Source organism: Vigna unguiculata, chromosome 6 (assembly GCF_004118075.2).
Source record: "Vigna unguiculata cultivar IT97K-499-35 chromosome 6, ASM411807v1, whole genome shotgun sequence".
In the NCBI taxonomy this organism is placed as follows: Eukaryota; Viridiplantae; Streptophyta; class Magnoliopsida; order Fabales; family Fabaceae; genus Vigna; species Vigna unguiculata.
Window position 1 is genome coordinate 10,784,575 of NC_040284.1, and position 13,639 is coordinate 10,798,213.

The 13,639-nt window shown below is 31.0% G+C and overlaps 2 protein-coding genes across 2 annotated transcripts; both read left to right on the forward strand.

Annotated features, from left to right (window-relative positions):
• The first annotated feature begins 681 nt into the window (after positions 1-681).
• LOC114186854 (flavonoid 3',5'-hydroxylase 1-like) lies at positions 682-6,349 on the forward strand. The gene is made up of 3 exons (XM_028074897.1): positions 682-1,080; positions 2,183-2,734; positions 5,565-6,349. The coding sequence occupies exons 1-3, from the start codon at positions 733-735 to the stop codon at positions 6,195-6,197; spliced, it is 1,533 nt and encodes a 510-aa protein (XP_027930698.1). The 5' UTR covers positions 682-732; the 3' UTR covers positions 6,198-6,349.
• Positions 6,350-11,401: 5,052 nt separating this feature from the next.
• LOC114188404 lies at positions 11,402-13,404 on the forward strand. Its single transcript, XM_028076990.1, has 2 exons — positions 11,402-13,016; positions 13,097-13,404. The coding sequence occupies exons 1-2, from the start codon at positions 11,402-11,404 to the stop codon at positions 13,402-13,404; spliced, it is 1,923 nt and encodes a 640-aa protein (XP_027932791.1).
• Positions 13,405-13,639: the final 235 nt, after the last annotated feature.

Genomic DNA, 13,639 nt, shown 5'->3' on the forward strand with positions numbered 1-13,639 from the left:
TTTATTCATCAACAATTAACTTTTTCTATTCATTTTGCTTTATTTTTAATATTTCACTTCATTTTTAATAAATATAAATTTATTTTATATATTAACTTAATAACATTACAGTATTATTATTTATTAAGATACTATCATTCATATTTAAAAAATTGTATACACAGGCGCAATAATAATAATAATAATAATAATAATGAACCAATCCGTTAACATACAATCAAACCATTTTTTTATTAACGTAGTGACACCGGACTTTTATTATTGCAGCCCTTACTGAATTAGCTGCTTTTATTATTTTGTTATCAATAATTAAGAATTGTTTTTTTTTTTCATTTGCTGCGTGAAAAACTAAAAAACAAAATTCTGATAAAAATCGAGTAATTTCAATAATAAATAAATTATCATAAGAAATTATGACATTTATTTTCCTAGTCATAATTTAATAAAGATTTATTTGTCTTAGCATATTTGAATTTTCATAAAAAGTGAAGAAAGAAAAAGACCTTGCCTAAAACAATTAAGAATCACATGTATTCTCTTTTTGTAATTTTTGTTTAATACGTGTGGGGAAGGTTGCACCGCGAGCATGAAGAAGTAGAACCAACTCTTCTTACAATTATTTAGCAAATGTTGGTGGCAACGTGCCCTGCCAAACTCCACACGACACCACACCGAACATCATCGTATATATGTCCCCCGAGCTTATGAAATATCTACACTTAGTTCATAGGCATGGAGACTCTGTTCCTTGTGAGGGAAATTGGTGCGTCAATATTGATCTTCTTGGTGACCCTTTTGTCCATTCGCACAGTGTTGAGACGCCGTGAGAGGAAGCTGCCGCCGGGGCCAAGAGGATGGCCTGTGGTGGGTGCACTTCCTCTGATGGGAAGCATGCCCCATGTCACATTGGCTAATTTGGCAAAGAAATATGGACCTGTTATGTACCTAAAAATGGGTACTAACAACATGGTTGTGGCTTCTACTCCTGCTGCTGCTCGTGCCTTCCTTAAAACCCTCGACCAAAACTTCTCCAATCGCCCTCCAAATGCTGGCGCAACCCACTTGGCTTATGATGCACAGGTACGGATCTCAACACCATTTGCTTCTTCTATTTTTATAAAAATCAAAAACCCATTAATATATTATTTTAAGGTTTTAAATTAAAAATAGTGTTCATTTTTTTTTTATTGAGTTTAACTATTAGGTCTCGTTAATATTGAATATTTTTTTATATACCCATCACATATTTTGAATATGTTTATTAAGTTGTTTTTAGATTAGGAAAAATATGGTTTCTTTTTTAATTATTGAGATATTAATAAAAGTAAATCTGGGCCATATCAATGATACAAGTTTACTTATAAGACAATTATTTGACCTTATTATGTATGTAGAGGTATGTTCTAATTTGTTTGTATAAAAGGAATATTTTTTTATTCTTCAAAAAATGGGCTTAATTGGACGATATATATAATTAATTCCTCTATCCTCGATTTTTTTTTAATAATGTATAAGTGAGTTTGTTGGTAGTACACATTTTAATGTTTTATGAATGGAAGATGATAGTTTGATAAAGTTTTTTTTATAAACTTTGACAAATTCTTCTTTTTAAAATCACATCAAATCTTTCTTTTCTCTTTTCAAATCACACCAAACATTTTTTTTTATTTAATGAAGTATTGTCACACTCATATTGTCAAAACTTTATAAAAACAAACTTTGTTAAAAAATAATTTTCTTTTATGAATAAGAGACTTTAATCACATGTAGGATATATAATATGAAAAAGTTATTTAAGTGTAATTATAAATATAATTTATAAAATTTATTTGAGAATTATATTTATATCTCTTGCTTTTTCCTTTTTCTTTTACTATTGTGGTAATTGTTACCAAGGTGTGGAAGTATAATATTTAAAAAAGAAAAAAGGTGCTGTGGTGACGATGTAATATTTTAAAAATGAATGCTTCTTCGAAATTTTAAAGGAGTTGGGATTTGGACGTAATTTGAGAAAAGGTGAGGAGATGTTAATGGAAGGTAGTCTTGTATTAAATGTTAGAAGATAATAAGGTTGAGTTTTGTTATTTTGATTTTTGAGAGTACACTATCCCATGTCTTTTTCTGAAAAAGATGAGTTAATTTTAAAATTAAAGAAAAGCTGATTTAAGTTTTGTTGAGACAGGATATGGTGTTTGCCGAGTATGGATCAAGGTGGAAGTTGCTGAGGAAACTAAGCAACCTGCACATGCTAGGAGGAAAGGCTCTGGATGAGTGGGGAAAGGTTCGAGAAGAAGAGATGGGGCAGATGCTGAGTACGATGTACGAGTGTAGCAAGAAGGGTGAAGCAGTGGTGGTGCCAGAGATCCTGACCTACGCCATGGCCAACATGATAGGCCAAGTCATACTGAGTCGTCGAGTCTTCGAGACCAAGGGTTCCGACTCCAACCAGTTCAAGGACATGGTGGTGGAGCTCATGACTGTTGCAGGCTACTTCAACATCGGCGATTTCATACCCTTCTTGGCCAAATTGGACCTGCAGGGTATTGAGCGTGGGATGAAGCAGTTGCATAAGAAGTTTGATGTGTTGCTCACCAACATGATTCAGGACCATGTGGCTTCTAAGCACAAGAGGCAGAATAAACCCGATTTCTTGGACATGGTCATGGCTCATTATGGTGAACACGACGCTCATGGGGACAAACTCTCACTCATCAACGTCAAGGCACTCCTTCTCGTACGTATCACTCTTTCTCTTATCTCAACTTCTTTCACCATCTCTTCCCACCCTTCAATCACAATCATTATAAAATCTTATATTAATTCATATTTAATTCATGTGAAATTCCAAACACTAAAAACCAGTTCAGTGTTGTAAACTAATTTTAAAATTATTTTATTTACTAAAAAATCTAAATTTATTATTATAATGATTAATTATTTTTTATTATTAAAGTTGATTATTATTTTAAAAAAATTTCTTTTGCAATATATTTGTGATGTAATATGCAATGTGTCAAGTCCACGACCACAACTTACGCCACTAATCCACTAAAACATATGTCTTTGGGACATTCTTAGTTGTGTCTTATTCACATTTTCAATACTTAGACAAAACTTTAAGACGCGTAGCGTTTTTTGAAATATCATGTTAGCAAATGAAATTTACTTAAAGTCAGAGAAAACTTTAGGCTATATTTTTTAGTTGATAAATCTTACTAGATTCTTACAAAGTTTGAACAATAGTAAAGAGTGGGTTAGGAAGAATATCTTATAACGTGAGTTTTTAATTATTAATTCTATTCTTATTAATTATAAGTTTCGTCTAAGTTGAAGAAAATAAATATAATTTTTGGAGGTTTTGTAAACACCTTCTATTTTGTATACACATAGAAAATCAGTCCTACGCATAATAATTAATGAGTAATTACTGCATCAATTTTGTCTCATTGACAAGTATAATTTGTCGGTGTGATGAATTGATTACAAGGTCACTTTTTTAAAGAGAACTACAAGTACACTTTGAATTTTCTAATAACGAAAATGGGCAATAGATACAATATTAGACATTTTCTTTGTTAGAATACATAAAGTATATTATTATTATTATTTTTTAATTAGTAATTTAATATCTATATTTAAATTTTTATATTTCTTTATTTAATTGAGTCTTTATTTTTATTTTTTAAATTAATGCTTCGTTAAATTAATATTAACGCTATTTTGAATGTATCATGTCTCAGAATTTGAGTTATTTTCTATTTTAAAATCTTTCTTATCTTTTTCTTTTCACCACCCACCAACCTTCCTTCACCTCCCACTCCTCCAAGTTGTTTGGAGTTTGAAATTCAGTTACAAGTTATTGAATTCAACCCGTTTGGAAATTAACTTCAAAGATATATATTTTTCTTAAAAAAATAAAAATTCAATTAAATAAAAAAGTATAAAAATTAAATAAATAAAAAACATAAATATAAAATATAAAATTTAAATTATTAATTATTTTTTTATCAAAAGTTTCAAATCTTGAATAATAAGTATCTTAGAAAAAAGAAAAGAAAACATTGCAGCTGAATCTAAATTTTGGATTGACTAATATTTCAGTAATCCTAACCACAATCAAACTCTAAAGCAAGTACCTTAAATACGATAAACATATGATATCAACAAACTTTCAGTGGCCAAAACAAATATTACTAATATTCTATTTATACTTCTTTTAATTCTTTACGTAGTGTATGAATAAAAGTTTATGACATGAACATACTAAGGGTCGTACGTACATGTTGTATGTGAACTAAAGTTAACCACGATCGAGTGTTATCTGTGAACTGAGATTCGCAAGATCGAGTATAAATGCTCCGACACGATACATCGCTTATCGGCATTTAGAAGTGGGACCACGGAAATGGGTGTTCCAAGATCGTAGGACAATATCATTGTTTATAATAAGTAAATGTATGTACAAAGTTGGATAAGATCTTTTTATTGGATTTAATCAAATCTAATTTATCTTTCGTTGATTTGAACCGACTTATATTATCTAAAAATTTTGTTTTGTAGAATTTTAAATTTCAATTTTCTTTGAATTCTTTATAATACTTTATTTAAAAACAAATTTTAAATAATTTAGTATTAAAAATATACATTTTATATATTTATTGTATTATGAAAATAAATTGATTTAATTTATTTTTTATAATAATAGAATTAAAATATTCACTTAATTTTAAAATATTATTATAAAGATAATAATTAAACATTTAAATTATTCAAAATTTAAAAAGAAAAAAAAAAGCTGAATTTTTCTCACCTCAACCAAAATTAAATTCAAATTATTGAAGATTTATCTCATTATTTATTCAACACTGAAATAATACTTATGCTATTATTATTATTATTATTATTATTATTATTATTAAATAATAGATATTAATTTATTTTAACTAATGGTAGAGTTTTTTTTTTAAATATAAAGATTACATTAAGTTAATTTTTAAGAAATAGAATTTAATTTAATAAAAAAATTAAAACGAATCAACATCTAAATGTAGAAATCGAATCACCGATAAAAAAAAATTAAAATATTATTAAATTAATTAATTGTAAACAAACGGTAGCTTATTGATATGTTCATCTCATCAATATAGATATACAAGTCTTCAGCATGCCACACAAAATTTAAAATATTATTAAATTAATTTGGAATATTTTTATTTGAAAATATTTATTTTCCAAATTATTTATACTCTTAGTAATATTATCTGTTAATTTTTGTGTGTGTATTAATTATAAGTACTTAAAATACTTTTTCTAGCCAGTAATATTTATCTAATAATGAAAGCACGACATAATATTAATGGGCATAGGTCCAACTTTTATAAAAGATATTTTTAGATAATAAATTTGTTTGTTTTTCTCTTATATTTGACTTTCTGATTGAATCAAACTTTTAAACTCATCCCGGCGTCTAACATATTTTTGAAGGAACTGTTGATGAGAAAAATGAAAGTTGAATTAGAGAAATTTATTATGGAGTTGAAATTGAATTTGTTGTTGTGCAACAGAACCTATTCACGGCGGGAACTGACACGTCTTCAAGCATCATAGAGTGGTCCTTAGCGGAGATGGTGAAGAACCCAAGCATCATGAAGAAGGCTCACGAGGAAATGGACAGAGTGATAGGGAGAGAGCGGCGGCTGAAAGAATCAGACATCCCAAACCTTCCATACTTCCAAGCCATATGCAAAGAGACCTACAGAAAGCACCCTTCAACTCCTCTCAACCTCCCTCGAATCTCCAACAAACCATGCCAAGTTAACGGCTTCTACATCCCCGAGAACACTCGCTTGAGCGTCAACATCTGGGCCATAGGGAGAGACCCACAAGTCTGGGACAATCCCCTCGAGTTTAAGCCAGAGAGGTTCTTGAGTGGCAGGAACAAAACCATCGACCCACGTGGCAATGACTTCGAGCTCATACCCTTCGGCGCTGGCCGAAGAATCTGCGCCGGCACCAGAATGGGGATTGTCTTAGTGCACTACATTTTGGGCACCTTGCTTCATTCCTTTGATTGGAAGGTACCACATGAAGCGGGGGAGTTGAACATGGACGAGGCCTTTGGTCTTGCCTTGCAGAAAAAGATTCCTCTTGCTGCTTTCGTCACTCCTAGGTTGAGTCCTAATGCTTACATCCCTTAGATCAACCTTTCTTTTCTTCTCCGATGTTTCTGTTGTAGCTGATTACATATAATATAGCTACTCAATAAGTGTTTGTGTTGCACAACCAGTTGCACTTTCTAATGCTATGTGTTTCTAATGGTTTTGACTTTTATTTTCTGTCTTCTAGTTCAGCTTTATAATTTGATTTCGGTTAATTATGTTTATGTTATGCATGGGGGACTTTAATTAATTCAATTTATTAGTTTAGAGTTACTTTTTATACATCACATTTTAATTACTAAAAGATACTAGCACGCCCCCTCTTTTTATTCAATTTCAATGTTTATTGTAATAAACTATTTTAATTTCTTAAGGGAACTGCTAAAATTTTACCTCATTACTTATTGAATCAAGGTGCCTTAAGTATTACACACCGATAAAAAAAGCAATTGTAACATACACGCAATGCAATGAGTTCTTAGTTAAGTTGACATAAAAACTAGTACCAACGTCAATCCTCACGAGTCAACAACTACTAATTCAATTTATATTGGTTTACTCTTAACCAGTTCGTTGTGTGTAAATGAAAGAAATATTTTAATGAAAATGAAAGGGAAAGATGAGGGCGGCGTAAAGACGAGCAAAAAGGGGAAAAATAGTATAATACATAATAATAGCGTTTGTAAATACCATTTGCATACAAAATGTGACAATTATAAAATTGTCATATTATAAAACAAATTATGACAATTTTTTATAGTCGTCATATTTACCTTAATTTTTTGTAGTGTGGGTATGTTGACTTTTAACCATAATTAACATGTTAATAGTTTATGATGTCGATCGATCGTACATACATTGGAGGAAGAAGGTTATGACATAGGGGAACCATGGCTCCCCCAATCATTTGTTTTTATTTTTTTTTTCTATTTATTTAAAAAATAATATTTATATATTATTATTTTATTTATATTAATTGATTTTTATTTTATTTTATTTTTTATATATTTTAAAAAATATATTTATATATTATTACTTTATTTATATATTATTATTTTATTTATATTAATTTGATTTGATTTTTTTAATTTAAAAATCCCGTTTTTTTTCTCTATTATAATTTCTTATACTTTTTTTATTTGGTTTTTCTCTTTCGTGCTTTCATTTCTTTCTCTCATTTTATTTCTATCTCAATTTTCACCATCATTTCGTTATTATTTTCAAAATCAAATTGCACTACGACAAAATTGAAGAGTTAATGAACATTTTAGACTGAACAATTTCTTCTTTTGAGTAAGTTCATTTTTTCCCTTCTTTTTTTTAAGCAATTTGTTTTCCTCTTGTATGTGGCTTTTCTATACTCTACGCATATCTCTATATGTTAGAGATCATAAAATCATGTTTTAAGATTTAATTTGAGGTATTCATAATTTTATTTTTTTGTAAAAGAATTGACAAATTTATATTAGAAAAATTATGATAAAGAGTAAAAGAATTGATTCTTTTTTCAAGAGGAAAGCTTGTGATGAAGATGAAAAAAATGCATCTACGTCGTCTAAAATTGAGAAACTTCATGATAATCCAAATATTGAAGAAAACGAAAAACAACTCTCTAAGGTTCCTAAAGTTACATATAATGAATTTGAAAAATACTTTAGAACGTGATCTGGGGTAGCGTCTTCAAATCTGACAATACCCACCAAATCAAATTGACAAGGTATGGATGACTTATCTAAAATGGGGTCTATATCAAATGCATCTAGAAAATTATTCGTTGTCTGGTAAAGATGATCATCCAAGAAGATTTCAGTACACATGGTTTAGCTTATTTCGTTTATGGTTAGAGTATTCGTCATTAAAAGATGATACATATTGTTTACCGTATTATCTTTTTAGTAGAAAACCAAGCGGACGACCTGACTCAGATGTTTTCATTGTTACGAGTAATTGAGTTTATTTTCATTGAATTCTAATTGGCAATAAGTTGATTGTCATTAACATGTTTTAACTTTTGTCAACACCCAATTTCGTCCGGCTAAATAAATAATAATAATTTGTTTTTTTCAGAAAAAGGCAAAAAAAATAATAAATAAATAAATAAATAAATAAATAAGTTTTCTCTTTGGTTTTTTGCTTTATCTAAATAATAATAATAACAGAATAATAATAATAATAAATAAATAAATAAAAAGAAAAAAAAAACTTTGTTTTAATCTGGTATGTATTTTCTTTTCAGGCTTTGTTTCTATTTTAGCCCTAAATACTCTATACACCCACACCGTTTTTCTTGCAACTAATGGTAGCCCAAAATTTAATTTTCACACCCCCACTCTATGCTTTGTCGTTTCTGCTCCAGGTTAAGAAGTTAGTCTAATAATTAGAAACAGAATATGTTCTAATATTTAGAATTATTTACTCTGATTTTGTGCTCTGATTTTATGACACCTTTTTTCTAGATAGAGAAATATTAATATAATTCAAAACAATATCTCTTTTACTAATTAAAATTAATTTTGCTGATCACGTTTGATTTTGTGCTCTGTTTTTTATATGATTTGATTCTCATTTTGTAATAATTTGAAGACCAGTTCTTGCCTTTTAAAACTCGTTGTAGTTAAAGCAGACATTTATTACAAGATTACATTAGATTTATAATGTTGTGTATATAAACCCATCAGAAAAAGAAGAAGAAAATGAATTTTTTTTCTCAAAAATTTCTAGAGCCCTCTCTCACTCTAAGCACACATTCTCTTTTAACCCTCACACATACAAAAACCCACTCACCATCAATCGCCACCCCCACGTGCTTCTTAGTGTTCCAACGCAACTATTGTAAGTCTGACCTCCCGTCCAGGTTCGCAAAATTAATTTTTTTATTGTGTCATGCAATAGTTCTCGAGATGTGTTTTTTATCTTGGTTGAATTTGATGTTTTCAGTATTTCTTTTGATATAAAAAAAACATTACTGTCATGCTTTTTGGGGTTCATTAGTTTTATAATTAAGGTTTTGTTGATTGCTTTGGGTTGTGAACATTGTTGCATGAATAAGTGAGAAATATCATGTTTTGACATTGTATGAATATGTTGTGCCATATTTTTTCATGTTAAGGGTTGTAAACTTTTTCATATTAAAATAATATGTTTAATCCTAAACGTTATTTCTTAATCTTTTATTTATTTATTTTTCTAATGTTTTCATAAATTGTGGATACGAAATAGTCAAATTTTGTTGGGTATCAATGTCTTATTTCGAAAGTTTTAAAAGGAAGTAATAACAAATAAATAATTTAAATACCCTTTTAACTTTTAAAATGTATAAGTGCTCGTATGACCACTCGCGTCGACTTAGTACTTAATACCTTCGCTTTTCTATAAGATTGCTAAAAAATACAAAATTTTCAAATATTAAAAAAGAATAATATCAACATCTTCGAATAAATTGTTTTCAAAAAGTTTTTGCATAAAGAACTACGTGACCCTGATTCTCCATTATGAATGGGGATACGTAGGAGCAAGGAGTAATCCTTGTCGGGCCCAAAAAACAAAAAAATCTTTTTTGTTTCCTTATTTTTCTTTGTCATCTTTATTTATTTATTTTTATTATTGTTAATTTATTAGTTTATTAATTTATTAATTTTTATTTTGTTTTATTTATTTATATTTTATTTATTTATTTTATTTTATTTCTTTTTTTTTAAATAGATATTTAAAGGAGACCACATCAATTTGTATTTTAATTAAAGGTACCGTTTTAAGGATGGGCGTGGTAGGGTGCTAACACCTTCCCTACACGTAATTAACTCCCGTACCCCTAATCTCTGTTTTCGTAGACCTTGCTCTTTTTTATGGTTTTCCATAGTTTCCTATAATAACTATGGTGGCGACTCCAAAACCTCTTTTTAGAAAAATTTTATTTTTTTGGTTCGTCATCTCGTCGCGATTTCGGTCGTGACAGATGGCGACTCCACTAGGGACTTTAGAGAGTTAGGCCATTTAATTAAATATATAAAATTGATGTGGTTGTTTCAAAATTTTTTTTTTGTTTTTTTATTTTTTTTTTTGTTTTTTCTCTCTTTTCTTTTTAATTCTTTTTTTTTCCGTCCTATATTCATGTTTGTTTTATTTTATTTTATTTCTCATTATTTATTATTATTGTGTATATTTTTGTTAATTTTGGATGTTTTTTTATTTTATTTTATTTTATTTATTGTTCATATTACTTTATTCTTATGCTTGAATTTTGAATCCTAGGATAGATGACTTTATTATATATATTTTTGTTTGTTTTTCTTCTCTGTTTGTCTGCAGGAAGGGGTTTGGGTATGCATTATCCTCTCTTCACACACACACACTATGTGCATGACATGAGTGGGGCCCTATACCCGGGCCTAAGTAACTTTAGAAGTAGAGGGGATTGTGTAGTAGTGTCACAGTGGATGTACTTCCCAAGTGGTCATTGTGAGAACCCCAGCTAGAGTTTGTTTGCTTCATTGGTACTCCCACCTCTTGTTGTTTACCAACTGTCGTGGGAAATGCCATGAAGTGGGCCATAGCTCTAGTGACCTTGATATTTAGGTATTAGGAAACCATCCTGATAAGCGCATGTATTTTACCTTAGATCCATTAGGCGTCAAACCTTTGTTAAGGCACAAAGGGAGATATACACTTTTTTTTATTATTCCTTGGTTTTTTATTTTTATTTTTTATTTTTATTTTTATTTTATTGTTATTTATTTATTCTCTTTCTTTTTGATTTTTGAATTAGTAATAAAATCATGCATAACATATTATTGCATCCATGTATTTATCATGTCATCATCATATTTATTTAATTTTAGGTCCGAAATTATAAAGCTATGATTAAGTTTCAAAAGAAAAGGCAAATTAACATAGAATTTGGAGTTGGGGGACAGTTAGATTTTGATGCTTTGAAGAAAAAATTATCCTTTAGGGTTATAGAAGAGATGAAGAGCATGATATCTAGGGCTAGAAATTAGGATTTTCTTTCTTTTGCATTTGATTTATGAGCTTTTTAGAGAGTGGGTTTGTGTGGACTTTTTTCCATGTCAATTTCTATTTACTCACAACTTTATAATTTCTTAATAAAATAAATGATTTGCATTATGTTTTTCCTTCCTTTTCTTCTTCTTATTTTTTTTAATAAAAATAATAGAGCAAAAATAATAAAAATAAATACGGCAAGGCCAAGGCACCCTTACAGGACGCGAGCAAATAGTAAAAACATGGAGGACTGGGAAACTGCACAAGAGACAATAAAAGCAGATATCAATCAACTAAAGGACCAAGTAGGTCAAATCTTGGAGGCCTTGAAGTCCTTAAAGGCCTCAGGAGAAGCTTCATCAGCAAAGGGTGAGGAAAGCACTCACGACGCTCCTATTGCTTTTCCAACATACGGATTGCCATCGAATTACACCCCACCTGTTGGAGATTATTCAGGGGCTGAACATGCTTCCTTCTCATTCCCAATCAATACTTCAAGGAATGAAGCGACTACCTTTGCAGAACCACGAGTGACTGTAATACCCAAGACTTTAAACACAACTGTCGATGATGACTCTTTGGGCAAGATTACACCACACCCTACTATGCAGTCCGTATTCGTTGATGTTGAGGGAACCAAAACTAAGTTGGAAATTTTGGAAGAACGACTACGAGCTATTGAGGGAGGTGGAAACTATGGGTTTGGCGATGTTGCAGGTTTAAGCTTAGTTCGTGATGTAACAATACCTCACAAGTTTAAGGTTCCGGAGTTCGAAAGGTACAAGGGTACCACATGTCCTAGAAGCCATCTAACCATGTATTATCGAAAGATGGCTGCCTATGCTTACGATGACAAATTGTTGATCCACTTTTTCCAAGATAGTTTGGCTGGGGCAGCATTGAGTTGGTATACCCACTTGGAGGCGTCTCGCATTCGCTCTTGGATGGATTTGGTAGATGCTTTTCTGAAACAGTACAAGTATAACATGGATATTGCGCCAGATCGTTTGCAATTGCAGAACATGGCCAAAAGGGATGCAGAATCATTTAAAGAGTATGCCCAACGATGGAGAGAGCTTGCTGCTCAAGTGGAGCCTCCTCTTCATGATAAAGAAATGGTGGCAATGTTTGTGAGCATGTTACAACCACCGTTCTATGAACACATGGTAGGGAATGTATCTTCAGTTTTCGCCGATATTATCATCATAGGTGAAAGGATAGAGATCGGGCTGAAGAATGGAAAGATTGCATATAGCCCGCTCGCGGCTACAACTCCTAAAAAGCCCGATTTCAGTCTCGGGAAGAAGATGGAAGTAGAGGTGCATGCAGTATCAACAATACCTAAGTGGGAAAATCAGACTTTTGCTTACCAAGCACAATCTCCACAACAGGGATCCTATCAATCACAACATAATAACACTTGGAAATTTGAGGCTAACACAAATCCCAACCAGTCTTTGGGGCAAATCACTAGTCCTAGAAGGAATCAAGAAAAGAATTATATTCATTTCACTCCTATTCCTGTGACTTACACGGAGTTATTGCCGGATCTACTCCGTAATGCTTTGGTAGCTATCTGCCCGATGAAGCCTTTGGAGCCACCATACCCTAAGTATTTTGATGTAAATGCCACATGTGATTATCACGGGGGGGCCATTGGTCACTCTACTGAGAAATGTTTGTCTTACAAACACAAAGTTCAAGCTTTAATCGACTCAGGGTGGTTAAAATTTCAAGAGAATAAACCCAACATTAAGACCAATCCCCTATCTGGGCATGATAATGCTTCAATAAATGTTATTGATCTCGAGGGACGCCAGTTGGTGAAGAATGTGAGCGAAATTAAGAGTTCACAAGGTTTATTTTTGAGGCACTACTAACAGTAGGATTATTGGAAGGTGAATATAACTTAAGGGACGCATGCGGGTTCCATCCAGGTGCTGAACATTCCATCGAGGCGTGCAAAAAGTTTGAAAATTTTCTACAAAATTTGATCGACAAGAACTTCGTGCAAGTATGTTGTGGGGACAAAGATGACAAGAGGAGGCTGATAGAAGAAAAGAATGAGCTAGGCCTAGCTTGCATAGAAGGACGAGAACGAAAGAAAGGGAAGATTTGCATCAGTGACATCAAAGAGAGCTTCCGCAGTGTTAGATGGATTAACGCTTGTCAGATATCACCCATCGAGGATGGAAATGGATTGGAAAGCTTAGACTTTGTGCGGTCCCGTCCTCCAGACATATAGTTGAATAGTTGAGAGATAACGAATTACCCGTGATGTTTAATTTGAAGAAAATGTAATTCTTTTAGTTTATCGTTTTGCTTTACCCGGAGGGACTTTACGAGATGACTTACTTTTTTTTATGCTTAGTGTGACAATACAAAACATTTATAATTTGTTTTTGATTGTTTTCGACTTATTTTTTTTCGTTTTATAAACTTAAATGATGCAAATATGATGATGAATGTTTTAAAAATAT

Coding starts and splice junctions, on each gene's coding strand:
- LOC114186854 (XM_028074897.1), top strand. CDS start 733: ATGGAGACTCTGTTCCTTGTGAGGGAAATTGGTGCGTCAATATTGATC. Junction 1,081..2,182: donor ACTTGGCTTATGATGCACAG/GTACGGATCTCA, acceptor TTGTTGAGACAG/GATATGGTGTTTGCCGAGTA. Junction 2,735..5,564: donor ACGTCAAGGCACTCCTTCTC/GTACGTATCACT, acceptor GTTGTGCAACAG/AACCTATTCACGGCGGGAAC.
- LOC114188404 (XM_028076990.1), top strand. CDS start 11,402: ATGGAGGACTGGGAAACTGCACAAGAGACAATAAAAGCAGATATCAAT. Junction 13,017..13,096: donor CGAAATTAAGAGTTCACAAG/GTTTATTTTTGA, acceptor GGTTCCATCCAG/GTGCTGAACATTCCATCGAG.